The following is a 26,475-nucleotide window of genomic DNA, read 5'->3' on the forward strand; positions in this document are numbered from 1 at the left end:
AGGAAAGGGTCAATTATAAAACATGCCTGTCCAATTGTCAGACCAAAGTTGAGGACACAACAGTTCACCTGACACAAGACTGAATCCAAACATTACACCGTTGATTTGTCAATAACGAAATCTGACAATACTCTGGATACATTCAGTAACATGATAAAACTATTCATGGAAATGTTGAGGCAGGTACAACATAAGACAAAGCTATTACAAGGGTTTGAGTCTGAGGTCTAACTGGTGTCTCCAAGTGGACACAGTCATTTAGTGGCACAATAATGTTTATTGAGGCTTTGCCTGGTAGAAAAGGAGGAGGTGGAGAACATCACAACAACATAAACACACTGTTCATATTGACACAATGACCTCCATATTGAACCTAACCACAGTCTTCATAGTGAACAGGAGTCTTTCTCCTCCAGAGGTATATAAGCGCTAGATGTCTTCATATTGCTCAAACAGCTAACAAAGGTTTTTACAGAAATATGACAATAACAAGACAAGACAGTTCACAATTTAACTATAGTTCAACTCTACATGGAAATTCACAGTCACATTCTATATCTGAGGGAGTTCGGGCACAGCACAGCAAAATATATTTTGCACATCGCAAATCAATACTACCTGTATCTTGTCTGTTCTCCTGTAGCAGTCTCTGGGTGTCGACAGGCTGGAATTCAAACCCGTCATGGTGACTTTTATATAGTGTCTTTATTTACTAATTACTTCAAACACACACTTTCTATTCTGAAAACTGGATGTGCCAGTAAAGGTCTGTTTTTAGAAACCAAAACCCTACCCATAATAACCAACCCAAACAGCATCCAGTCTGACAGCTACAGTAACACACTCACCCCCTCATGTCTGGAAGACATGAACCCTGTGCTCAGTAGCAGAATGAGAGCTTAAACTAAAGGAAGGTTACACACAGGGTCTGTAGTTATCCCCAGTCCCGATTTACTAGTCTCTGTGGGCGTATGTGTGTTATGTCAATTAAGTTAGTTTCATATAAGCCTGAAAATCTGACGACTGATGGTAGATACAATTACTTGAGAAAGTTTTCACCCCCCTTGGCATTTTTCCTATTTTGTTGTTGCCTTACAACCTGGAATTAAAATGTATTTTGGGGGGATTTGTATCAGTTGATATACACAACATGCCTACCACTTTGAAGACGCAAAATATATTTTATTGTGAAACAAACAAGAAACAAGACAAAAAAACGGAAAACTTGAGAGTGTTCTATTCACCCCCAAAGCCAATACCCCCCTGGGATTTTTGCCCATTGCAGCTGCAAGTCTCTTGGGGTATGTCTCTATAAGTTTGCCACGTCTAGCCACTGGTATTTTTGCCCATTCTCCAAGGCAAAACTGCTCCAGCTCCTAAAGTTGGACGAGTTCCACTGGTGTACAGCAATCTTCAAGTCATACCACAGATTCTCAATTGGGTTGAGGTCTGGGCTTTAGTCTGGGCCATTCCAAGATATTTACATTTCCCCCCTTAAACCACTCGAGTGTTGCTTTAGCAGTATGTTTAGGGTCTTCTTCCACATGCCTTTTTTGCTTATTTTTTTCTTTAAGCAAAGGCTTTTTTTTGGCCACTCTTCCGTAGACCAGCTCTGTGGAGTGTATGGCTTAAAATGGTTCTATGGACAGATACTCCAATCTCCGCTGTGGAGCATTTCAGTTCCTTCAGGGTTATCTTTGGTCCCTTTGTTGTAGTGCCATAATCTTTCAATTTTTTAAATAATGGATTTAATGGTGTTCCGTGGGATGTTCAGATATTATTTTATAACCCAACCCTGATCTGTACTTCTCCAGAACTTTGTCCGTGACCTGTGTGGAGAGCTCCTTGGTCTTTATTGTGCCACTTGCTTGGTGGTGCCCCTTGCTTAGTGGTGTTGCAGACTCTGGAGCCTTTCAGAACAGGTATATACATAGTGAGATCATGTGACAGATCATGTGCCACTTATGTGACTTCTGAAGGTAATTGGTTGCACCAGATCTTATTTAGGGGCTTCATAGCAAAGGAGGTGAATACATATGCACGCACCACTTCTCTGTTTATATTTTTTATAATTTTTTGAAACAAGTCATTTTTTAAATTTCACTTCACCAATTTGGACTATTTTGTGTATGTCCATTACATGAAATCCAAATAAAAATGCATTTAAATTACAGGTTGTAAAGCAACAAAATAGGAAAAACGTCAAGGGGGATGAATACTTTTGCAAGGCACTGTAGATCGGTATGGTTTGGCCATGCAATCTGGACATAACATAGTAAACAAAAATCCAGGACACTCAGATGAATATGACATATTACGTATGGTATGTATTCATTTGTGGATGTCAATCATCCCTTTTGTCACGACTTCCACCGAAGTTGTTCCCTCTCCCTGTTCGGGCGGCGTTCGGCGGTCGACGTCACCGGCTTTCTAGCTGCCACCGATCCATGTTTCATTTTTCCATTTGTTTTGTCTGTTTTACACACCTGGTTCCCATCTCATAATTATGTTCCTTATTTAACCCTCTGGTTTCCCTTTCTGTTTTGTGCGTGATTGTCTTTCGTGTGTTGGAGTTCGTATCCTGTTTTGTATTTGTTTTGTAACGGGATTTTTGTTCCGTTCTCGGATGGAGTAAATACAGTGGTTTTACTCTTACTTGTGTCCTGCGCCTGACTCCTTCGCTATCCTCTAGATAGACTCTGACACCTTTTGTATGATATGTTATGAATTATAATTCGTACAATATGTTGAGAATTCAAATTTGTTGTGGCTAACATTAGCTAAGGTTAGGAGTTAGGTTAAAGGGTTAAGTTTAGGGGAAGGGTTATATAACATGCTAAATAGTTGCTAATTAGCTAAAATGCTAAAGTCATCCATTATGAGATACGAACACACAACCTTTGTGTTGCTAAATGTAACATATCATACTGATTTGAGCATCCGGACTTTAATTTACTATGGTACGTCTAGTTTATGAGACCAGCCTGGGCCATGATAGTATGAGTTGATTGTTTAGATAAGCATGGGTGTGATTGGATGCACAGTTGAATATATATATGTGTGTGTTTTTATTTTTTTTCTTCACAGGGGCAGACTTGCCAGATGGGCTGGTCCAGCCTACTGGGCCTGTCTAACTTAGGTTTTAACTCAAAATGATAATCATCTGGCTAATAATGAGGTCCTCAAGGAACAAAATGGCCAGTGTGTTAGAAATGACAGGGCCCATTTTTGGTCACAGTCTGCCTCTGTGTGTGTGACTGTTTGTCTTTGTCTTAATTTAGCAGAATGAATGACAATGAATGCACTGGGAGCAAAGCCAAACGAGGTAGCAGCAGAGAGAGTAGATGAAGAATCTCTCTGTCTCCTTTTCCTTTACTCACTGTCTTTCTCTCCTTCTGCCACAAATATTAGTACTGGTTTCAGTTGTGCTGCCTTTTTATGGATGCATACAAACCAATGACTGGACGAAACGCACAAACAGCGCACACACAAATACACATAGTGTGCACAGAAACACACACAACGACTGGACTTGAGAGAGGTGATATGTGCATATTGATAAACCATCGCTCAGCTCTAACAGTAAAAGAGAAATACCATGAGACAGGTGTGTGTGTGACTCACAGCCCAGGAGGCGGGACACAATTTAAAGACTTTCTCTCAGATGATTTCTGCCCCCTGGAGAGGAAACCAGCAGCTTTGGCAAGAATTCCACAAAATACCCTTTGCTTTCACAAGAACTGAAAATATCAGTTTCAGGCTGTGATTCACTGATGTTACCATGCTGGCTTGTTCATTGGTCTTGGACCCTCCACTCGGGCAGGGGTCAGTATATGCTTCACAGATGGATCAGAACACCAGATGCTCCTGGATGCTTCTAACATCATAATAAGCACACACACACACACACACACACACGCTGATGACAAGTACACACATACACATACACACATACACTGATGACACTTGTTTATGACAAAAGTAAGTTCTCCCATCGAGGGAAGGTGCTTTCTGTTCTGGAAGATCTGATCTGTCAACCAACAGTCATAAGGTTGCTATGAACACTTATAAGGTCACTATTAACACTCATAGTGGCGCTACAGACACTCATAGCAGCACAATGAATACCCTTAACATAGTGTATGTGTGTGTATGATCACAGTGCCAGAGGGAGAAGGTTGCTTCATTCCCATTAGCACATTCATTTGAACAGCATGGGAAGGGACTTAACTCTTTACTAACCAATCAAAGTCTAGCCATGGTCGTCATCAGTCCAATCACAGTCTGGTGGTGAGGAGATTGTCAAAACAAAGACAACACCAGTCAGACAGACTAAGTGTTGGGTCTCAGCCATCCAGTCCCATGTTGGGGGTCAGGGTCAGGGGTTGAAAGTCAGGGGTCAAGGCAGGCCAACTTGTTTGCAGCTGGAGTCCCAGAGGCCGCGATGGAGCTGTGGGTCGTAGGTGTTTGGTGATGTCATCTCTGTGCACCCATTGCTCCAGTAGGCTCCTCCCTCCCCCTCCAGAGATGGAGACAGAGCGGTGTAGAGGACCGTGGACGCTCTCTGGGACGGGCTCTGGGGGCACAACACAAACTGTCAGACTGTTATACATAACGCATGCACCCAGGCACGCACACACGGACACACACACACGCACACAATGAGGCTGTTATATAAACACACACAACCAGCAGAGCTTCACTGGCAGAAAGATACAGCTAGATCTAAACCCTAACAACAAAAGCCTACAGTATTTCTACAACAACATGAGGGAGGGACTGACTTCAACCTATTTCTACGTGAGACTCTGATAAACAGTGTGTGTGTGTGTATGTGTATGTGTATGTGTATGTGTGTGCGTGTGCGTGTGCGTGTGCGTGTGTGCGTGTGTGTGTGTGCGTGTGTGTATGCGTGTGTGTGTGTGTGTGTATTAATGTGATAGTGCTGAGGAGCCTGTTATTAATGGTGCATTTGTAGTTGCATGGCAGAGGCTCCCTAAAGGTCATTTACTTAGGCAACTGCCTGTAGTGATTACACTCTCTAACACCCACTCAGCACAAACAGGGCTGTCTCGTTCCATCCCATCCTCCAGACACACACAGGGCTGTCTCGTTCCATCCCATCCTCCAGACACACACAGGGCTGTCTCCTTCCATCCCATCCTCCAGACACACACAGGGCTGTCTCCTTTAATCCCATCCTCCAGACACACACAGCGCTGTCTCCTTTAATCCCATCCTCCAGACACACACAGGGCTGTCTCCTTCCATCCCATCCTCCAGACACACACAGGGCTGTCTCCTTCCATCCCATCCTCCAGACACACATACAGACACACATAGGGCTGTCTCCTTCCATCCCATCCTCCAGACACACACAGGGCTGTCTCCTTCCATCCCATCCTCCAGACACACACAGGGCTGTCTCCTTCCATCCCATCCTCCAGACACACACAGGGCTGTCTCCTTCCATCCCATCCTCCAGACACACACAGGGCTGTCTCCTTCCATCCCATCCTCCAGACACACACAGGGCTGTCTCCTTCCATCCCATCCTCCAGACACACACAGGGCTGTCTCCTTTAATCCCATCCTCCAGACACACACAGGGCTGTCTCCTTCCATCCCATCCTCCAGACACACACAGGGCTGTCTCCTTCCATCCCATCCTCCAGACACACACAGGGCTGTCTCCTTTAATCCCATCCTCCAGACACACACAGGGCTGTCTCCTTCCATCCCATCCTCCAGACACACACAGGGCTGTCTCCTTCCATCCCATCCTGCAGACATTAACAGGGCCTCCAGGCCAATGCTTTAAGATATGAAACACAATCTAAAATAACCCCAATGAAATGGACAACTATTTAGTTAGCAACAAGCAAATGTTTTAACATTTAATTTTGTGTTTGTGTCTTTGTGTCTGTGTGTGTGGGTGTGTCTATGTGTGCATGCGTGTGTGTCTGTGTGTGTTGGTAGAGCATGGCGCTTGCAACACCAGGGTTGTGGGTTCGATTCCAATGGGGGACCAGTACGAAAAAGTACCAAAATGTATGCACTCACAACTGTAAGTCACTCTGGATAAGAATGTCTGCTAAATGCCTCAACTGTAAAAGACAGAGTCATTGATTCATGCATATCTTATGGAGATTCTGAACATTCTCATCTTTCTTAAACTTGGCAAGTTTTCCCTCTTCATCTCTCTTTCCCTTCACTTCTCTCTCTTTCTCTCTCTCTGCCTAAAAATACACTCTGAAGTCAGTATGGTACTGAAATGCCACATTTTAAGATACTTATTCTGTAATTAACTTCTTGAATAAATCATTCCGATTTATTCTGAAAACTTTGACAGTAGTCAGATACAGGAAATTCAATGGTAGCCATATAACTCTATGCACAATGATGACTTTTAACAATTCCACAGAACAGTTTACAAAAACACATTTACATGAAGAACAGTGCATATGCAAAGTTTGGTCACAGAATGATGGCACAAACAGCACAAACAGTCATTTTGCATCTGCACTGTTCAGTAAATGTGCAGTGGAATGTTCAGTGGAAATTGTTAAAAGGAGTCCTTGTGCATAGAGTTGTAGGTTTGTTTAACTTTACAATCATTGGTTTTTGTTTGGCATAAATGTATAAAGTGAAAAATCTGAGTCTCAGCATCATTCTGTTTCTGTGTAATTGACAATACTCGATTAGCACTGTGTGTGTGTGTGTGTGTGTGTGTGTGTGTGTGTGTGTGTGTGTGTGTGTGTGTGTGTGTGTGTGTGTGTGTGTGTGTGTGTGTGTGTGTGTGTGTGTGTGTGTGTGTGTGTGTACCCTAAAGAGCAGGTGTGCGATGGCTGTCTGTGCGAGGCGGGCGGTGGGGAAGAGGTGGCAGTAGAGTGAAGTGTCGACCATCCCAGGGTCCACTGCCCATGAGCTCACTGAAAACCCTCCTCTATCCAGCCTCTGTTGCAGGTGGGAGGAAAATAACAGTAGTGCCAGCTTACTCTGGGAGTACGCCGCATGGGCCGAATAACACTGCCTGAAGACTGAAAGAGAGGGGGGAGAGAAATGTTGAAAAAAGGTCTGGAGTGGGAGGAAATTAGGAGAGGAAGGTGTGTGTGTATGTGATGCGTGGGTTGACTCATAACCCGTAGTCCCCACGGTTATATCCGCTGGGCGTGTGGGTTTAGGGTCATGAAATATTATGTGGATGAAGGGTGGCTGGATTGTGCAATTTAAATCTATAGGTTTTTCTATCATTATTTTAGGCTATCTGGTATTAGTGCATAAGCCTAAGCTTTAGGGCCTAACTGTACACACGCCAAATAGCCTACACACCAATCGCCAAATGCATTTGGGAAAGGGCAGAAAAAGTTCATGTCAATCCACGGAAACAAGAAGGACAATGTCAGAGTTTAATTCAGTAAGAGAAAAGCTGCAAAATGGAGTGGAAGATCAAGAGACAGGAGGGCCGAAAAAGTCATGTTTGGGATAGATTTGGTGAAGTGGTGAAAGAAGATGACACCAGGCTATGTTATGTGTGATGATTGTGATGATTTCTTCCCGGTCCCTAAATGTCTTTGCGCCCAGAAAGAAGCAGAGATGACAGAGAAAACATTACTGATGTCAACTAGATTGAAGCATTCATTGTATCGATTTATGACATTCTGTTGACCGAGCGTTTATTTAGTCTTCTAGGGCAACATAATGAGTGAAGAGAAGCTGCATGTAACTAATTATAGATGGGGCGGCAGGTAGCCTAGTGGTTAGAGCGTTGGACAAGGTAAAAATCTGTAGTTTTGCCCCTGAACAAGGCAGTTAACCTACTGTTCCTAGGCCGTCATTGAAAATAAGAATTTGTTCTTAATTGACTTGCTTAGTTAAATAAAGGTTAAAAAAATAAATAAATAGACAAGTTGATTAACAAATAGCCTACCGAAATGTCAGAAATTATAAGCAGAAACATCTCTACAATCAGGCAGAAAGATTGTCCAAAAAAATTGTTATGCCTGCAGCGCATGTTCTATATTAGTGGGTTAGGGACGGGTGCGTGCCTCAGATGTTCACTTTATCACATATACTCGGGCAGTTGCGGATGGGTAATTAGTAATTGCGGGCAGGTGCAGGTGAACAAACAGCTCACCCGTGCCCCACTAGTGTGTGTGTGTGTGTGTGTGTGTGTGTGTGTGTGTGTGTGTGTGTGTGTGTGTGTGTGTGTGTGTGTGTGTGTGTGTGTGTGTGTGTGTGTGTGTGTGTGTGTGTGTGTGTGTGTGTGTGTGTGTGTGTGTGTGTGTGTGTGTGTGTGTGTGTGTGTGTGTGTGTGTGTGCCTGTTTAGCAGGCTGTCTAGTTGTATCTCTCCAGCACCATGAGCGGACGAGGAGAGGGTGACAACACGTGAGCAGGAACCACGTTTCCCAGAATGCTTTAATGTGTCTAACAGCAGCAAGGTCAACAGGAAGTGACCTAGGTAGTTGACCCCAAAGTGACGCTCAAAGCCCTCCTCTGTACGACCCTCAGGGACCAACATGACCGCCGCTGCACGTGTGCACAAACACAAATAGTTAAGACACAGTTCATTTAAGCGTATAGGTTGGCAGATTGATTGGTTGATTGTGTGTCACTCACCATTGTTGACTAAGATGTGCAGCGGTAGGCCTCGTCTCTTGATACTCTGGACAAATTGCCTGACTGACTGCAAAGATGCCAGATTCAACTGATCAAACTCCACTGAAAACACAAAACACACACACACCATTCATTTAAATACAATACACAGTACAGATATAATATCTTAATTTGATTACCCTGTTGCAGGAGAACTTTCCTGCAATACAGAACATTTTAAATGTGTAGTGTAGTTTAGGTTTAAAAAGGCTTCTGAAGTTTGTAATTTCCACTTAGAAATTTCAGACTTGGTTTTCCCTTACGAAAAATGTATCAACCCTTACAAAAATCACTATTAATTATAATCCATTTAATAATTCCCATTACTTGTTGCTGCAGGATTAATCTCCTGCTGTAGCAAACTGGCTCAAATTAAGATCCTACATCTGTAAATACACATATACGGGTAGAAGGTCCTATAGGCCGATCATTTGAGCACACAGAAACAAACAAACACACACACACAGCATAATCAGCACTCTTGTAAAAAACAAACAAATTCTGCTAACTGTGTCTGTAGTGGAAAATCAAAGCAGCATCAATGTATTAATCTAATACAGTAGGCTCTTCTCTAATAGAGAACACAAACTGCTGCTAGCTTCATACACATTATACTACATGATACCAATACCTCCTCCTAACATCTCATACAGTAAGTATTCTGCAGCAGCAACGCAGGCAGGACTTGCTGTAGGACCTCTGCTCTGTGTGTGTTGTGTGTGTGTCTGCGTGTGTGACTTTCAGAGTCCAAAATAGCCTTTCACAATGGATGATTTTTAGTCCAGGGCTAAACTTATCCTGGGTTAAAAGTAGCCTAGGGCTACCCTTGTTTCACACTAGCATTAGTTTACCTAGGGTGAAACCAAAATGTCCAGCTTGAAAAGCCCTAGTCCTCTGGCTATGTGCGTGTGAGGACTATTTGTGTTTGTGTGTGTGTGTTTGTGTGTTTCATACACAGGCTAAGCCAGGGTTTGATACTGATATGAGAATAATTTAACTAATGCCAAATTCCAGTCCTAACCTTGTGTGCTTATAGCTAGCTTTGCTTCTGTCTGAATGCCTGCCTGCCTTTCTGTCCCTCTCTGTCCCCATGTCCCCAACCTGTCATCCTGTCTTTCTGAGTATGTGCAGATTTTGCTATAAAGTGGTGGTGTTTTGATTGGCTCTGGCAAAACATAACAAGCCTTTGGTGTACATGTGCTTTGCTATTTTCCTCTCAACAATTGGGCATTTAGGGCACACTCCACTCCTTTCCTCCTATCCTTTCCACCCCTCCTCTTCATCTCTCCCTTCCACTCCACCTTTTCTACCTGTGATAATTACAACGAGGATCTGGGCTCCATGCCAGAGAGATAAGCACATTTTACACCTACAAGCTTTTCATTCTGTTAATGTACCCAGTGCTACTCCACTCTGACCCAATACACTACTGCACCACTGCTACAGTCCATATCAAATGCACTGTTAATACACTACTGTCTATCAAATGTAGCCTAGCTACTGCAGTGTTACATTTAATATAGTGTCCAGTCATGACTCACAAAAGTAGGTGGGTAAATTCTGAGCACCTATCAAGATGACGGTAGGCAGATAACTAAACTTTAATACAAAAAAACGCTAATAGGTGGTTAAACACTTTTCACTATTCAGTGCTCTGCTTGCTTACATTTATCCTCCATTACACCACTGGTTAACACACTGTTCCCTTTCAATCAATGACTCTGTATACAATACTATGGGGAGTCACTGACCAACAGCCCGAGGGATGCCAAGCCCGCCCCCAGAAGCATCCATTTCCTAAATTCTTTTGCTTTTCAGCTCGCCTGATGGAAGAATGTGTCACGCAATTTACAACATTTTCAAGCACACGAAGACTATGAGATTCGGCACTAACTAAAGTGTCTGTGAGTGGGGAGAGAGTACTCGCCCCCCTAGATGTTGCGAGTTTTGGGTCTTGGTATACGTTTTTGTGTTTGCTAAAAGCTAACTACTTTCTGCTCTGTTTGTGTAGCTAATATTTCCTGGCTTGGGTAGGATTTATGTTGGCTAAAAACCAACTACTTTGTTCTCTGCTTGTGTAGCCAGTGCTTCCTTGCTTGAGTAACATGGCTAGTGGTAAGAGTACGTTTAAAAAAAGGCTAACCATCCGAGTTTGAACCTCCTACCGTGCCCTTGGGCATGTGGTTTCACAATGAAAATGAAAGATACTCACGAGTGCTGTCCTGTTGGCCTGGGGTGGAAACATGCTCAGGAGGCTTTGGCTCGGACCAATTTGTGTGACCATTGTCTCCGACTGGGCTCAACTTTCATTGGGCGTCGGGCTGAATTAGTGAGAAAGATTGGGGCTGCTGGTGAAGGGTCAACCGGTGATTTGACCTTGATAATGGGGTTGTCTGAAGCTGGGAGAGAGCGGTAGTGGTGGTCGGAGTTGATAGGAGTGTCATCCCAGCCATGTGAGGCTCATTCCAGTTTCTCTGGCAGTGTTCAGAGTCCGGATTCCGGGATGATATAGTATCCCTGGTTGGCTCTGGAGGGATTTCAATCCGAGGCAGCCTACATCCCCAGCTTTGGATTCGGCGGGGCAGAGTGAACCATTAGTGGTTAATGCACCTTTGATGGAGCTATATCGTAGGGCGACAAATCACCTGGGGGTGGATTGGCCGTCTTCTCCCCACAAGAGTTTCAAATCAAATTTAATTTGTCACATGCTTACTTACGGGCCCTTCCCAACAATGCAGAGAGAAATAAAAAAGTGAAATAATAGAAAAATAAAACAGGTAATAATAAAACACAATGAGTATATATATACAGTGGCAAGAAAGGTATGTGAACCCTTTGGAATTATCTGGATTTCTATATAAATTAGTCATAAGTCTACAATAGACAAACACCATCTGCTTAAACTAATAACACAAACAATTATACGTTAAACCGTATAAACATCAAAGAGTGCAGGCTGGAAAAAGTATGTGAACCCTTGGATTTAACAACTGGTTGACCCTCCTTTGGCAGCAACAACCTCAACCAAACGTTTTCTATAGTTGCAGATCAGACCTCCACAACGGTCAGGAGGAATTTTCATTTTCATTCATCTTTACAAAACGGTTTCAGTTCAGCAATATCATTAGGATGTCTGGTGTGAACCGCTCGAGGTCATGCCACAGCGTCTCAATCGGGTTGAGGTCAGGACACTGAATGGGCCTCTCCAGAAAGCGTATTTTCTTCTGTTGAAGCCATTCTGTTGCTGATTTACTTCTGTGTTTGGGTCGTTGTCCTGTTGCATTACCCAACTTCTGTTAAGCTTCATATAGCCTTACATTCTCCTGCAAAATGTCTTGATAAACTTGGGAAAGTCATGAACATCAAGGTTTTTGGAGATACTTTTGTAACCCTTTCCAGCGTTATGCAACAAGGCAACAACAAAATCTTCTGAGGTCTCTTTTGTTCGAGGCATCAAATCAGGCAATGCTTCTTGAATAGCAAACTCAAATGTTATGAGTGTTTTTCATAGGGCAGGGCAGCTCTAACCAACATCTCCAATCTCGTCTCAATGATTGGTTAGCTGACTCCTGACTCCAATTAGCTTTTGGAGAAGTCATTAGCCTAAGGGTTCACGTATTTTTCCCAACCTACACTGTGAATGTTTAAATGATGCATTCAATGTAGACAATAACATTTTAAGCAGACTGTGTTTGTCTGTTGTTGTGAAGATGAAGATCAGATCAAATTTTATGACCAATTTATGCAGAAATCCAGATAATTCCAAAGGGTTCACATACTTTTTCTTGAGACTGTATACGGGGTACCAGTGTTGAGTTGATGTGCAGAGTTACGAGGTAATTGAGTTAGACACTGTATGTACATATAACTGGGAATAAAGTGACAGATAGTAAACAGTAGCAGCAGCGTATGTGATGAGTCAAAAAAAGTAATTCCAAATGGGGCAATGCAGATAGTCCTGGTAGCTGTTTGGTTAACTATTTAACAAACAATTTAGCAATCGTATTGCTTGGAGGTAGAAGCAATTCTGGGTCCTGTTTGTTTCAGACTTGGAGCATCAGTACCACTTGCCATGTGGTAGCAGAGAGAACAGTCTATGACTTTGGTGGCAGAAGTCTTTGACAATTTCTAGGGCCTTTCTTTGACACCGCCTGGTATAAAGGTCCTAGACGGCAGGGAGCTTGGCCACAGTGATGTACTGGGATGTACACACTACCCTCTGTAGAGCCTTGCAGTCAGATGCAAAGCAGTTGCCATACCAAGCAGTGATGCAGCCAGTCACGATGCTTTCAATGGTGCAGCTTTAGAACTTTTTGAGGATCTGAGGGCCCATGTTAAATCTTTTCAGCCTCCTGAGAGGCTATGTTCACAACTGTGCTGGTGTGTGTCACCATGATAGATCCTTAGTAATGTGGACACCGAGGACCTTGAAGCTTTTGACTCACTCCACTACAGCCCGTAGATGTGAATGGGGGCATGCTCGGCCCTCTGTTTCCTGTAGTCCATGAGCAGCTCCTTTGTCTTGCTGAAATAGATGGAGACGTTGTTGTTCTGGCACCACATTGCCAGGTCTCTGACTTCCTCCCTATAGGCTGTCTCATCATAGTCAGTGATCAGGCCTACCACCGTCGTATTGTCGGGAAACTTAATGATGGTATTGGAGTCGTGTGCTGCCACTCCAGGTCAGAGGCAGGTTTCCCCGGGCCAGGGGGCGGCTTCGAGGACGTTTTTTGACCATTTTGGTGCTACTGAGCAGCTTTGAACGTCTTGGAACAGATGCCATGCTGGGTCAAAGAAGAAAGGAACAGGGGATACCTAGTCAGTACCAGTGAATGCATTCAACTGAAAGCTTGGTTACTGGCCCAACGCTCCTACCCAAAGAGCGGGATGAAGGCTGATTATTCCACAGGGCAGGGGAAGGAGGAGACCTTGTGACCCTAGCTGGATGCCGGGGAGGGGGTGTGTTCTCGGGGCCCTCCTTCCCGACCATTTACTGTGGCAACAGTGTTTCCAAGTGGCTCGGTCAATGGGGGCAAGTTACTGGTTGCCGAATTCCCCGAACGCATTGTGAGCCAGGTATCAGAACGGCAGTACCACGAAAGCACATTGTTTCTACCCAAGGTTCCTTGGTGTTCAGCGGTGGCGTACATCAACAAGCAGGGGGGAACGCGGTCTCTCTCTCTCCTAAACCTTGTCTGTTATCTGCTTGTATGGAGCAGAGCACATTTCCTGTCACTCAGGGCAATGTATCTTCCCGGATCTCTCAACGTGGGTGCACCCCCTGGGACCGGTTTGGCAGGGCTGATGTAGATCTTTATGCATCGCGAGAAAATGCACATTTTTGTCTGTTCTTCTCAATGTTGTTGATTCTGGTGGCTCCCGGTTCGGCCAGATAACCCTAATTTCCGGAGATCATCCGCCAGTTGGGCGGGGCCACTTGGAGGGCTCTGTGTCATCGGGATCTATTGTCCCAGGCACACAGGAAAATCTGCTGCCCACGACCGCAAATATGGATCTGTGGGTTTGATTATTATGACTATACAGTCAACGCGTGCACCTTCTACAAGAGTGTTGTACATATATATACTGTGTGTCTTACAGGTCCCTGGCTTTATAGATGTTCCCTGTCTCACCTCCACCGTTAGCTTCCAGTAAACAACGAAGGTTGCATGGCGTGAGTCCGGTGCGCACTTTTTGTCCAGTGCGCGCTTTAGGACCAAGGATATCCACGTTTGTGACCAGATTTCTGTTTGTTTCGCTAATCCAGCTCGGGATTGTGGAGGCTATCTCCCTGGCATATGTCAGCAGAGGACAAGGGTTGCCTAGTGGTGTGCGTGTTCACTCCACTAGGGGTGTGGAGGCTTCTTGGGCATTGTTCAGGGGCATAAAGATTGGAGATGCCTATGCTGCAGCGAGTTGGGGTTCCCGAAAAATGCAGTGAGCGTGTGCACTTTACCAAGTCACGACAGGTTATCTGCTGTTTTGGGTTCCTTGTATGAATTCTGACATTTCAGGCTCGCAAGGTATGTTTTTTTCATGGATCCGTTGGTTCTATGGACTTGGGCTGCAGTGGAAGCGTGTCAGTGTGCATAGCCAAGTTGCAGTAGGTTCTGGTTCCCTGTATGGGGCTCTGACTGTTCAGGCTTCAAGGGGTAAGTATTAGGGGAAAAGGTGACTTCTGTAACCCCTTTTTGGAGCCGGTGAAACCAGTGTGTGCGTGCTTGGGCTGCTGTGGGCCTCCTAGTCTGGCACCCTCTGAGGCGGCTTGGGGTGTGATTTATGTCTCCATAGTATGTTATACTGAGTGACCGACTGAAAGGGAATGTACAGTTATGAATTTAACTACTGTTCCCTGAAGGATGTAATGAGGTATAACTCAGTTTGGGGATTTGGGCTCGCTGAAGAGTGGTACTGAATTGAGGAAATAGATGCGAGCCCCGGTATTATACCCAGGAAGGCGGGCTCCTGAGGGCAGGCTTGACATCCATTGGCCCATTGGGCGTGTACTCTTTCTTCTAATCTCCTCTCTCCTGTGCTGTCTCCTATGCTCCATACACACAGACAAACATGCACACGAAGAGCCAGAGGACGTTTGGTGAGAAGCACCTGCCTCACATACTAATGACGCTTCCGTTACATTGTCATTCAGACACACGCTCACACGCACCCCTCCCTACCCCCACCTCATCGCCCCATCGGCACATTGTCATTCAGAGGACAGAGCTACATGACCCTCACCACCCCCCACTTCCTTCATCTCCCAACTCACCCCGTCATTCAGAGCACCGTCATTCAGACCACCCCGTCATTCAGAGCATGCTTCCCTCCCCTGCCCCCGCCCCCACTCCCTAACACCCCTCAATGCCATACCTCTTAATCTTCACAAAGAGAAATAGATCATGCAACAGTCCCAGAGAGGAAATCTACTTCAATGAAGCCGTCTCTACTTTTAACTGACGTGACGCACTAGAGCAGAGATGCACAGCTCCAGTTCTTAACAGTCATTCTGCTTTTTAACTAGAAGCTGATTTCTACCTGCAAAAAGGTGTGTTCACTCACACCCCAATCAGTAATATCAAGAGCCATGGACGCACGAAAGCAAACAGGACTGTGTGGACTGTGTGGACTGTGTGTTACCTTTGGCCTCTCTGTTCTCCTCACAAATCCTCTTCACAGCAGACACACCCTTCAGCTCATTCTGTCCAACTAGAGAGGGAGAGAGAAGGGAGAAGAGAGGAGGGGAGGAGAAGAGAGGAGACTGATCTAATTAATTTCCTAAGTAAACACACCCAGTAAACACTCAGAGCGAAAGAGAGAGCGAGAGACGCATACCCACACGCACATCCAGACACACACACACACAAACACAGTCCCTTGCCACGGCAGGCCTATATGCACACATTGCTAAATTCCACAACACACAACTATCCACATACCCTCCAGGAGAAGCTGCCTATCTGAACAGATAATTAAAAACCTACCCTGAGGAAATAATTTGCCTACTAAATATTTCTGTCCGTGGGTATTAAACATATAATTAAGACATTATATTAACTAAGTATATTAATCAGTTCATGGTACTGTTGAACGGTATAACACATTCACATTGGTAGTGACGTGGTGTATAGTATGGTGTCTTTATGGGGTGGCAGGGTAGCCTAGTGGTTAGAGAGTTGGACTAGTAACCGAAAGGTTGCAAGTTCAAACCCCCGAGCTGACAAGGTACAAATCTGTCGTTCTGCCCCTGAACAGGCAGTTTAGGGGCACTGTTCCTAGGCCGTCATTGAAAATAAGAATTTGTTCTTAACTGACTTGCCTAGTAAATAAATAAATGTAGGCCTACCTATGATAATTTGTGCCCCCAGGCTGGCCATGTGTCTTGAGGTCTCATAGCCAATTCCCCTGGTGCCTCCCGTCACTATAGCAACTTTGCCATGTTGTAAGGCCAGCTCTGGAGAAAGGAAATGAATACAATGACAAATGGAATGGGGTAATAAACATGGTGCAGACATTACCCTATCCCCTAGTGTTATTCTTTAGGCCAGGACAACTCTCCTTCCGTACATGGCCATGCAGTTTATGAAGTTTGTATGGCATGTTTACAGGTGTATTAAGTTTGTGTGGCATGTTTACAGGTTTATGAAGTTTGTGTGGCATGTTTACAGGTTTATGAAGTTTGTGTGGCATGTTTACAGGTTTATGACGTTTGTGTGGCATGTTTACAGGTTTATGACGTTTGTGTGGCATGTTTACAGGTTTATGAAGTTTGTGTGACATGTTTACAGGTTTGTGAAGTTTGTGTGACATGTTTACAGGTTTATGACGTTTGTGTGGCATGTTTACAGGTTTATGAAGTTTGTGTGGCATGTTTACAGGTTTATGACGTTTGTGTGGCATGTTTACAGGTTTATGACGTTTGTGTGGCATGTTTACAGGTTTATGAAGTTTGTGTGACATGTTTACAGGTTTGTGAAGTTTGTGTGACATGTTTACAGGTTTATGACGTTTGTGTGGCATGTTTACAGGTTTATGAAGTTTGTGTGGCATGTTTACAGGTTTGTGAAGTTTGTGTGACATGTTTACAGGTTTATTAAGTTTGTGTGGCATGTTTACAGGTTTATGAAGTTTGCGTGGCATGTTTACAGGTTTATTAAGTTTGCGTGGCATGTTTACAGGTTTATGAATTTTGTGTGGCATGTTTACAGGTTTGTGAAGTTTGTGTGACATGTTTACAGGTTTATTAAGTTTGTGTGGCATGTTTACAGGTTTATGAAGTTTGTGTGGCATGTTTACAGGTTTGTGAAGTTTGTGTGACATGTTTACAGGTTTAGTAAGTTTGTGTGACATGTTTACAGGTTTATTAAGTTTGTGTGGCATGTTTACAGGTTTATGAAGTTTGTGTGGCATGTTTACAGGTTTGTGAAGTTTGTGTGACATGTTTACAGGTTTATGAAGTTTGTGTGGCATGTTTACAGGTTTATGACATGTAGCTGGATGTATTTGATTATTTTCCAGCTGGACAGTCTGTTTCTGCTGTAGCAGTTATCCAGCCAACATCAAAGGAGAAATATGTGGTGGTGAGCAGGTCAGTGGTAAATGTCATGTTGAGGTGTGTGTGTGTTTTAAGATTATATAATTAGCATGAGTGAACAATAATGCATTCTAATTCTATGGTTGGGCAGTAGTTTACAACATGTTTGACATAGTTTAGTATGTGTGTAACAGGCCTAACCATTCCCTTTACAATATTCTTCCCTCCTGGTCCAGTAGACAACGATGTTGTGCAGGCTTTATATCCAGACCAGCTCTAACATAGCCTGCTTCGGCTGTTGAGCGGCTGCGCAAGTAGCCAGCAGATAGAACCCTCGTGACTGCGCTGTTTATATGGATGCGCTGATGAGCAAACGAGGGCATCTGAGACTGTCTGCTAAACATTTGTTTTGTGTTCACTTCAAATGGTTAGAAAGGACCGGCAAAGCAATACTTAACAAAGTGAGTCTATGTTCTAGTTGGGGTGAACAGCAGCTCTTTCATCACAGCCTTCAGCTGCTCTTACTCGTAGCGAAACTGGCTAATTAGCCTTGTTATACACTAACCTGGCAACGTGAAGGGACGGCAGATCAATTGATTCATTAGAACTCTCAACCCAAGCAGGTACAGCCTAAGAGCGGGTAAATAACAATCCAGAAACCCATTAGCCTGGAGGTTGTGTTTGCAAGCACTTCTCTGGTCTCTTTATAATGACCGGCATACACACGAATCCTTCACTCAACCATGTGTCAGAAAGAGGCCCGTCCCAACACTAAGTGTCATACGTCTACTTGTCTCTTCTCTTCCTCGTCTCCTTCCTTCATCATGCGGGCTAGACAGCATAACAGAAGTTTAGGCCTACAGTGAGAACCTGGGGTCTGTTCAGTTGGGTGAAACGTTTCAGAACTTTTAGTTTAAATTGTGTAGAACATATATGACTGTCACGTAGAATAGACTAGAGGAGCATGTCAGCTCTATTAGAGTGAGTGAGTTTCTAGGTTGAGGGTCAGTGACGTGGGCCATCCTTTGTATTGTTTGTGGGAATCGCATCTCACGCATGACTGGGATTATTTAAGATGATGGGACAGTATTGTGACAGCTTTGTGCATACACAAGCAGACAAACACATACACATGCATATGTACACAACCACATTCTCACACCTTCACACAAATGAACACAAACACACACATCCTTCCTGATTGTGATTGTTATTCAGCAGTGTGTCCAATAAGATCATAGACTTTGATCACAGCTTTGTTTTGTTGTTGTTGTTGTTGCTGGTAGTGTGTGTGTGTGTGTGTGTGTGTGTGCGTGCGTGCGTGCGTGCGTGCGTGCGTGCGTGCGTGTGTGTGCTTCATGTTGCATAACTAGGAGATAAGTACAGTGGACATAGAATATGACAGGACTTGAGGGTGTGTGTGCTAACCAGCACAGAGAATACATTCAGCCTAACCCAGAGCTCATAACTTCCCATGGTTAAGGATAGCCAGGATAAGTAGAGGTGCTGCTGCACCCCCTGATAAATTGATCCTCCACCAGATTTCACAGTGGGTGCGAAACACTGTAGCTTGTAGGCCTCTCCAGATCTGTGACATTTGGTGGAGGATCGGTGATGATCTGGGGGTGCTTCAGCAAGGCTGGAATCGGGCAGATTGGTCTTTGTGAAGGACACATGAATCAAGCCAAGTACAAGGTTGTCCTGGAAGAAAACTGGCTTCTTTCTGCTTTGACAATGTTCCCCAACTCTGAGGATTGGTTTTTCCAGCAGGACAATGATCCATGCCACACAGCCAGGTCAATCAAGGTGTGGATGGAGGACCACCAGATCAAGACCCTGTCATGTCCAGCCAAATCCCCAGACCTGAACCCCATTGAAAGCCTCTGGAATGTGATCAAGAAGAAGATGGATGGTCACAAGCCATTAAACAAAGCCGAGCTTCTTGAATTTTTGCGCCAGGAGTGGCATAAAGTCACCCAACATCAATCTTTTTGTTATTTTTACCAGTGGTCATTTTCTGCAAATAAATGCTCTAAATAACAATATTTTTATTTGAAATTTGGGAGAAATATTGTCAGTAGTTTATAGAATAAAAGAAATATGTTCATTTTACCCAAACACAAACCTATAAATAGTAAAACCAGAGAAACTGATCATTTTGCAGTGGTCTCTTAATGTGTTCCAGAGCTGAATGTATATATATATATATATATATATACTGAGTGTACAAAACATTAGGAACACCTGCTCTTTCAATGACATAGACTGACCAGGTGAGTCCAGGTGAAAGCCTTGATTCCTTATTGATGTCACTTGTTAAATCCACTTCATCAGTGAAGATGACGGGGTTGCAACTCAATATTAGGAAGGTGTTCCTAATGTTTGGTATACTCAGTGTATATTTATGTCACCGCCTTTGGTGCATGTAACTCTATGTCAAAATGAGCGAGAGTGGAATTGAATCCCCATCCCAACGCTATTTCCACACACAACCTTCTCTCTGTACAGAAGGAAAAAACTAGTGCTTCAGGGCACAAGTGTTAGACGCCTGGGTTAATGTTTATCTCTGGATGAACCTTTATCCCTGGGTTAATGTTTATCCCTAGGTTAATGTTTATCCCTGGGTGAACCTTTATCCCTGGGTTAATGTTTATCCCTAGGTTAATGTTTATCCCTGGGTTAATGTTTATCCCTGGGTGAACCTTTATCCCTGGGTTAATGTTTATCCCTAGGTTAATTTATCCCTGGGTTAATGTTTATCCCTGGGTGAACCTTTATCCCTGGGTTAATGTTTATCCCTAGGTTAATGTTTATCCCTGGGTTAATGTTTATCCCTGGGTGAACCTTTATCCCTGGGTTAATGTTTATCCCTAGGTTAATGTTTATCCCTGGGTTAATGTTTATCCCTGGGTGAACCTTTATCCCTGGGTTAATGTTTATCCCTGGGTGAACCTTTATCCCTGAGTTAACATTTATCCCTTTATCCCTGGGGAACCTTTATCCCTAGGTTAATGTTTATCCCTGGGTGAACCTTTATCCCTGGGTTAATGTTTATGAACCCCTAGGTTAATGTTTATCCCTAGGTTAATGTTTATCCCTGGGTGAACCTTTATCCCTGGGTGAACCTTTATCCCTGGGTGAACCTTTATTCCTAGGTTAATGTTTATCCCTAGGTTAATGTTTATCCCTGGGTGAACCTTTATCCCTAGGTTAATGTTTATCCCTGGGTGAACCTTTATCCCTGGGTTAATGTTTATGAACCTTTATTCCTAGGTTAATGTTTATCCCTAGGTTAATGTTTATCCCTAGGTTAATGTTTATCCCTGGGTGAACCTTTATCCCTGGGTTAATGTTTATCCCTAGGTTAATGTTTATCCCTGGGTTAATGTTTATCCCTGGGTGAACCTTTATCCCTGGGTTAATGTTTATCCCTAGGTTAATGTTTATCCCTGGGTGAACCTTTATCCCTGGGTTAATGTTTATCCCTAGGTTAATGTTTATCCCTAGGTTAATGTTTATCCCTGGGTGAACCTTTATCCCTGGGTTAATGTTTATCCCTGGGTGAACCTTTATTCCTAGGTTAATGTTTATCCCTAGGTTAATGTTTATCCCTGGGTGAACCTTTATCCCTGGGTGAACCTTTATCCCTGGGTGAACCTTTATCCCTGGGTTAATGTTTATCCCTGGGTGAACCTTTATCCCTGGGTTAATGTTTATCCCTGGGTGAACCTTTATCCCTGGGTTAACCTTTATCCCTGGGTTAACATTTATCCCTGGGTGAACGTTTATCCCTAGGTTAATGTTTATCCCTGGGTGAACCTTTATCCCTGGGTTAATGTTTATCCCTGGGTGAACCTTTATTCCTAGGTTAATGTTTATCCCTAGGTTAATGTTTATCCCTGGGTGAACCTTTATCCCTGGGTGAACCTTTATCCCTGGGTGAACCTTTATTCCTAGGTTAATGTTTATCCCTAGGTTAATGTTTATCCCTGGGTGAACCTTTATCCCTAGGTTAATGTTTATCCCTGGGTGAACCTTTATCCCTGGGTTAATGTTTATCCCTGGGTGAACCTTTATTCCTAGGTTAATGTTTATCCCTAGGTTAATGTTTATCCCTGGGTGAACCTTTATCCCTGGGTTAACATTTATCCCCAGGTTAATGTTTATCCCTGGGTTAATGTTTATCCCTGGGTGAACCTTTATTCCTAGGTTAATGTTTATCCCTAGGTTAATGTTTATCCCTGGGTTAATGTTTATCCCTGGGTGAACCTTTATCCCTAGGTTAATGTTTATCCCTAGGTTAATGTTTATCCCTGGGTGAACCTTTATCCCTGGGTGAACCTTTATCCCTGGGTTAACATTTATCCCTGGGTTAACATTTATCCCTGGGTTAACATTTATCCCTAGGTTAATGTTTATCCCTGGGTGAACCTTTTTCCCTGTGTTAATGTTTATCCCTGGGTGAACCTTTATCCCTGGGTGAACCTTTATTCCTAGGTTAATGTTTATCCCTGGGTGAACCTTTATCCCTGGGTTAACATTTATCCCTGGGTGAACCTTTATCCCTGGGTGAACCTTTATCCCTAGGTTAATGTTTATCCCTGGGTGAACCTTTATCCCTGGGTGAACCTTTATCCCTAGGTTAATGTTTATCCCTGGGTGAACATTTATCCCTAGGTTAATGTTTATCCTGGGTTAACATTTATCCCGAGGTTAATGTTTATCCCTGGGTGAACCTTTATCCCTGGGTGAACCTTTATCCCTGGGTGAACATTTATCCCTAGGTTAATGTTTATCCCTGGGTGAACATTTATCCCTGGGTGAACATTTATCCCTAGGTTAATGTTTATCCCTGGGTGAACATTTATCCCTGGGTGAACAAATGCCTGTGTGCAAGGAGGGTAAGCTAGCTCTAGGACAGTTTTAGCCTGGGTTAAAGAGAGGGCTAAGGAGGTGCAGTCTGAAAAGCCCTAGAGGCAGAGAGAGAAGAAAGAGAGACGGAGAGAGCGAGAGAGAGGAGCACCACAGCAGTCGCTCTGTGCAGCGAGTCTCCGTCAGTAGCCAACTCTAATGAAAAGATGTGCGTGTCTGTAATACCTCTGGTCACGTGTCTTTCTTACAGTTCTCAATGATCTGGTGTTTCCATTAGTGATGCCAAACAGGAGGAGGAGCACCTCACACACCATTGTCATTGTACACACAACGTGGTGTGTGTGTGTGTGTGTGTGTGTGTGTGTGTGTGTGTGTGCAGGGCCGGCTCCAGGCATAAGTGACCTAAGTGGTGGCTTAGGGTCCAAGGTCGCTATGCACCCCCTGACCCAGAATGTTTAACAGTTACATTTTTATTTTTATTTTTAGAACTCTGTCAGGATCCTAACTTACTGTTGAGAGTTAGAATAGTAGAATACACAATGTGCAACTTCAATATTTGGTTGTGCATCAGCAATTTTTCTCTTGTTAGCCATGTCAGCTAACAATTTTTAGATTGGTAAGTTAGTCTACCGATCAGTCACACAGGACACGTGACCAGGTGCCCTAACCTCCAAGGGTCCCCCTTTCATTTTGTTAGTCACTCTCACTCAGATATCATTAACATGGCATAAGTCATGGCAAAATATGTAGAATTGCAGGAAATTAGCTTTAAAACTACCAAGGAAATGATCTGCCCCATGGCAAAATGAGTAGAATTGCATGACATTTGTTATAAACTTGCTAAAATGTTTCTATGCCTCATGGCAAAATGTGTAGAACTGCAGAAATAAAAATAAAAAATTAAATGTGGTCAGTGAGACGTATGGGTTAACGTTTATCCCTGGGTGAAGAAATGCCTTTTAGTCTGGGTTAAAGAGAGGTCTAAGGAGGTGGTGCAGGGAGAAAGGGATGGGAAAGAAGCAGGGATGGACAGAAGGAGTGGGAGGGAGGGAGGATAATGACACCTCACAACACAATTCCCTGGGCTCATAGCCCAGACACAGAGGAAAAGTGGCCTTGGGCTCATAGCACAGACACAGAGGAAACGGTGACATAGGCTCATAGCCCAGACACAGAGGAAACAGTGACCCTGGGCTTATAGCACAGACACAGAGGAAACAGTGACCCTGGGCTTATAGCACTGACACAGAGGAAACAGTGACCCTGGGCTCATAGCACAGACACAGAGGAAACAGTGACCCTGGGCTCATAGCACAGACACAGAGGAAACAGTGACCCTGGGCTTATAGCACTGACACAGAGGAAACAGTGACCCTGGGCTTATAGCACAGACACAGAGGAAACAGTGAGCATGGGCTCATAGCACAGACACAGAGGAAACAGTGACCATGGGCTCATAGCACAGACACAGAGGAAACAGTGACATAGGCTCATAGCACAGAGGAAACAGTAGTGTAGGCTCATAGCACAGACACAGAGGAAACAGTGAACCTGGGCTCCTAGCACAGACACAAAGGAAACAGTGCCCCTGGGCTCATAGCACAGATACAGAGGAAACCGTGACCCTGGGCTTATAGCAGACACAGAGGAAACAGTGAGACACAGACACAGAGGAAACAGTGACCCTGGGCTCATAGCACAGCACAGACACAGAGGAAACAGTGGCCTTGGGCTCATAGCACAGACACAGAGGAAACGGTGACATAGGCTCATAGCCCAGACACAGAGGAAACAGTGACCCTGGGCTTATAGCACAGACACAGAGGAAACAGTGACCCTGGGCTTATAGCACTGACACAGAGGAAACAGTGACCCTGGGCTTATAGCACAGACACAGAGGAAACAGTGACCATGGGCTCATAGCACAGACACAGAGGAAACAGTGACCATGGGCTCATAGCACAGACACAGAGGAAACAGTGACCCTGGGGGGAGGGACTTTATACTGGCATCTAAAAAAATGATATCCTTATGACTCACACACAGGACAAGACTGAGTGTTCGATAATGAAACATCTGAATAAGAATATGATTTAAAAAAAGACAGTGTGTGTATGTGTTTGTTAGTTAGAATTACACAAAAATTGTCCCCAATTTTTATTTGCTTTAATTCAGCACCACTAGAGCAATTCAGCACAGCTGGAGCGACCGTAACACAACCAAAATGTTGAAGTTTAGCACCACATGACAGTGGGCAGTGACTTTCTGGTGCGCAACAAGAGCAGCTATGGGTGCAGCCACTCCCCAGTACTGAGAATTCCTGAAGATAAATCCAGGAGAGTCAGAAAGTAATTAGCCTCCCCTACGAATTTGCTCACTTGCTAGCTTGATTCAGCCATATTGACTTTTTCAATTCAAACTTCAGATTTAAATGGACTATTAAAGGAAATAGACCTCTCCATTGTTTTTCTGCCTCATATGTAGCATAAGCCGTGCGAGGACAGAGCAGACACACATCACATCAGCATTAAGGGTTAGTCGCACTGCAGCGTGATGTGTGTGTATCTGGGTTGGACTGACAGTTAGCCTAAGGCAGTCCTATCAGAGATGGACTTTACATAACAGCTGAGTCCCACAGGATCTGTTTTTTTATGTTCTGAGGTGTGTGTGTGTGTGTGTGTGTGTGTGTGTGTGTGTGTGTGTGTGTGTGTGTGTGTGTGTGTGTGTGTGTGTGTGTGTGTGTGTGTGTGTGTGTGTGTGTGTGTGTGTGTGTGTGTGTGTGTGTGTGTGTGTGTGTGTGTGTGTAATGAGGAGGGAGATGGGATGGATGGCCTGTGTATGTGTGTGGCACTGAGTCCCACTGAGCCTTTTCCTGCTCTACTTTCTCAGACTGTCACTAGAGCAACACACTCACCTGTCTTACACAAGGCAATCATGGACAAAGATTTGAACAGGCCACAGAGCCATCAATGTATCACTGGCTGTTCTCTCCTCTCCCTGTCAGACACAGGGGAAATGCAGCTTCAGAAGTGTCTCAGACAAAGTTTTTTCTCTGTCTGAAAGAATACACTACGGAGGTTTGTCTGTCTGAAAAGGTTTACTAAGGTCTCCTTGTGTCTCCTCCTACCATTTAAAATAACTGATTTACAGAAGTTTGAAACTTTTTCGCATTTGTAATGATTGTGTGGAACACATCTCCCAATGTGCAGACTGGATGGATTACCATCCATTATAAGATACATATAGTCAATCCATGACATACCGCTTGATTAGAGTATTGGTCACGTTAGATACACTACATGGCCAAAAGTATGTAGACACCAGCACGCCAAACATCTCATTCCAAAATCATGGGCCTCAATATGGAGTTGCGAGGACTTGTTTCCATTTAGCCACAAGAGCATTAGTGAGGTCGGGCACTGATGTTGGGCGATTAGGCCTGTCTCGCAGTCGGCATTCCAATTCATCCCAAAGGTGTATAATGGGGTTGTGTTCAGGGCTATGTGCAGACCAGTCAAGTTCTTCCACACCTATCTTGACAAACCATTTCTGTATGGACCTCGCTTTGTGCACAGAGGCATTGTCATGCTAAAACAGGAAAGGGCCTTCCCCAAAATGTTGCCACAATATTGGAAGCACAGAATCATCCAGAATATAATTGTATGCTGTAGCGTTAAGATTTCCCTTCACTGGAACTAAGGGGCCTAGCCCGAACCATGAAAAACAGTCCCGTACCATTATTCCTCCTCCACCAAACTTTACAGTTGCCACTATGCATTGGGGCAGGTAGAATTTTCCTGGCATCCGCCAAACCCAGATTTGTCTGTCGGACTGCCAGATGGGAAGCGTGATTTATTACTTCAGAGAACACATTTCCACTGCTCCAGAGTCCAATGGCAGCGAGCTTTAAGCC

At 44.1% G+C, this 26,475-nt stretch overlaps 1 protein-coding gene across 1 annotated transcript in view; it reads right to left on the reverse strand.

The window, feature by feature from the left end:
* Positions 1-1,266: 1,266 nt before the first annotated feature.
* Positions 1,267-26,475, reverse strand: part of LOC118366634 (dehydrogenase/reductase SDR family member on chromosome X-like) — a 37,469-nt gene continuing 12,260 nt past the window's right edge. Inside the window, exons 2-8 of the mRNA XM_052492639.1 lie at positions 18,256-18,320; positions 16,503-16,610; positions 15,797-15,865; positions 8,621-8,722; positions 8,323-8,530; positions 6,826-7,033; positions 1,267-4,576 (exon numbers count right to left, since the gene is read on the reverse strand). Coding sequence (XP_052348599.1) covers positions 4,400-4,576; positions 6,826-7,033; positions 8,323-8,530; positions 8,621-8,722; positions 15,797-15,865; positions 16,503-16,610; positions 18,256-18,320 — 937 coding nt within the window. The 3' untranslated portion in view covers positions 1,267-4,399. The remainder of the gene's footprint in view (positions 4,577-6,825; positions 7,034-8,322; positions 8,531-8,620; positions 8,723-15,796; positions 15,866-16,502; positions 16,611-18,255; positions 18,321-26,475) is intronic.

This window comes from Oncorhynchus keta, chromosome 34, assembly GCF_023373465.1.
Source record: "Oncorhynchus keta strain PuntledgeMale-10-30-2019 chromosome 34, Oket_V2, whole genome shotgun sequence".
Taxonomy (NCBI): Eukaryota; Metazoa; Chordata; class Actinopteri; order Salmoniformes; family Salmonidae; genus Oncorhynchus; species Oncorhynchus keta.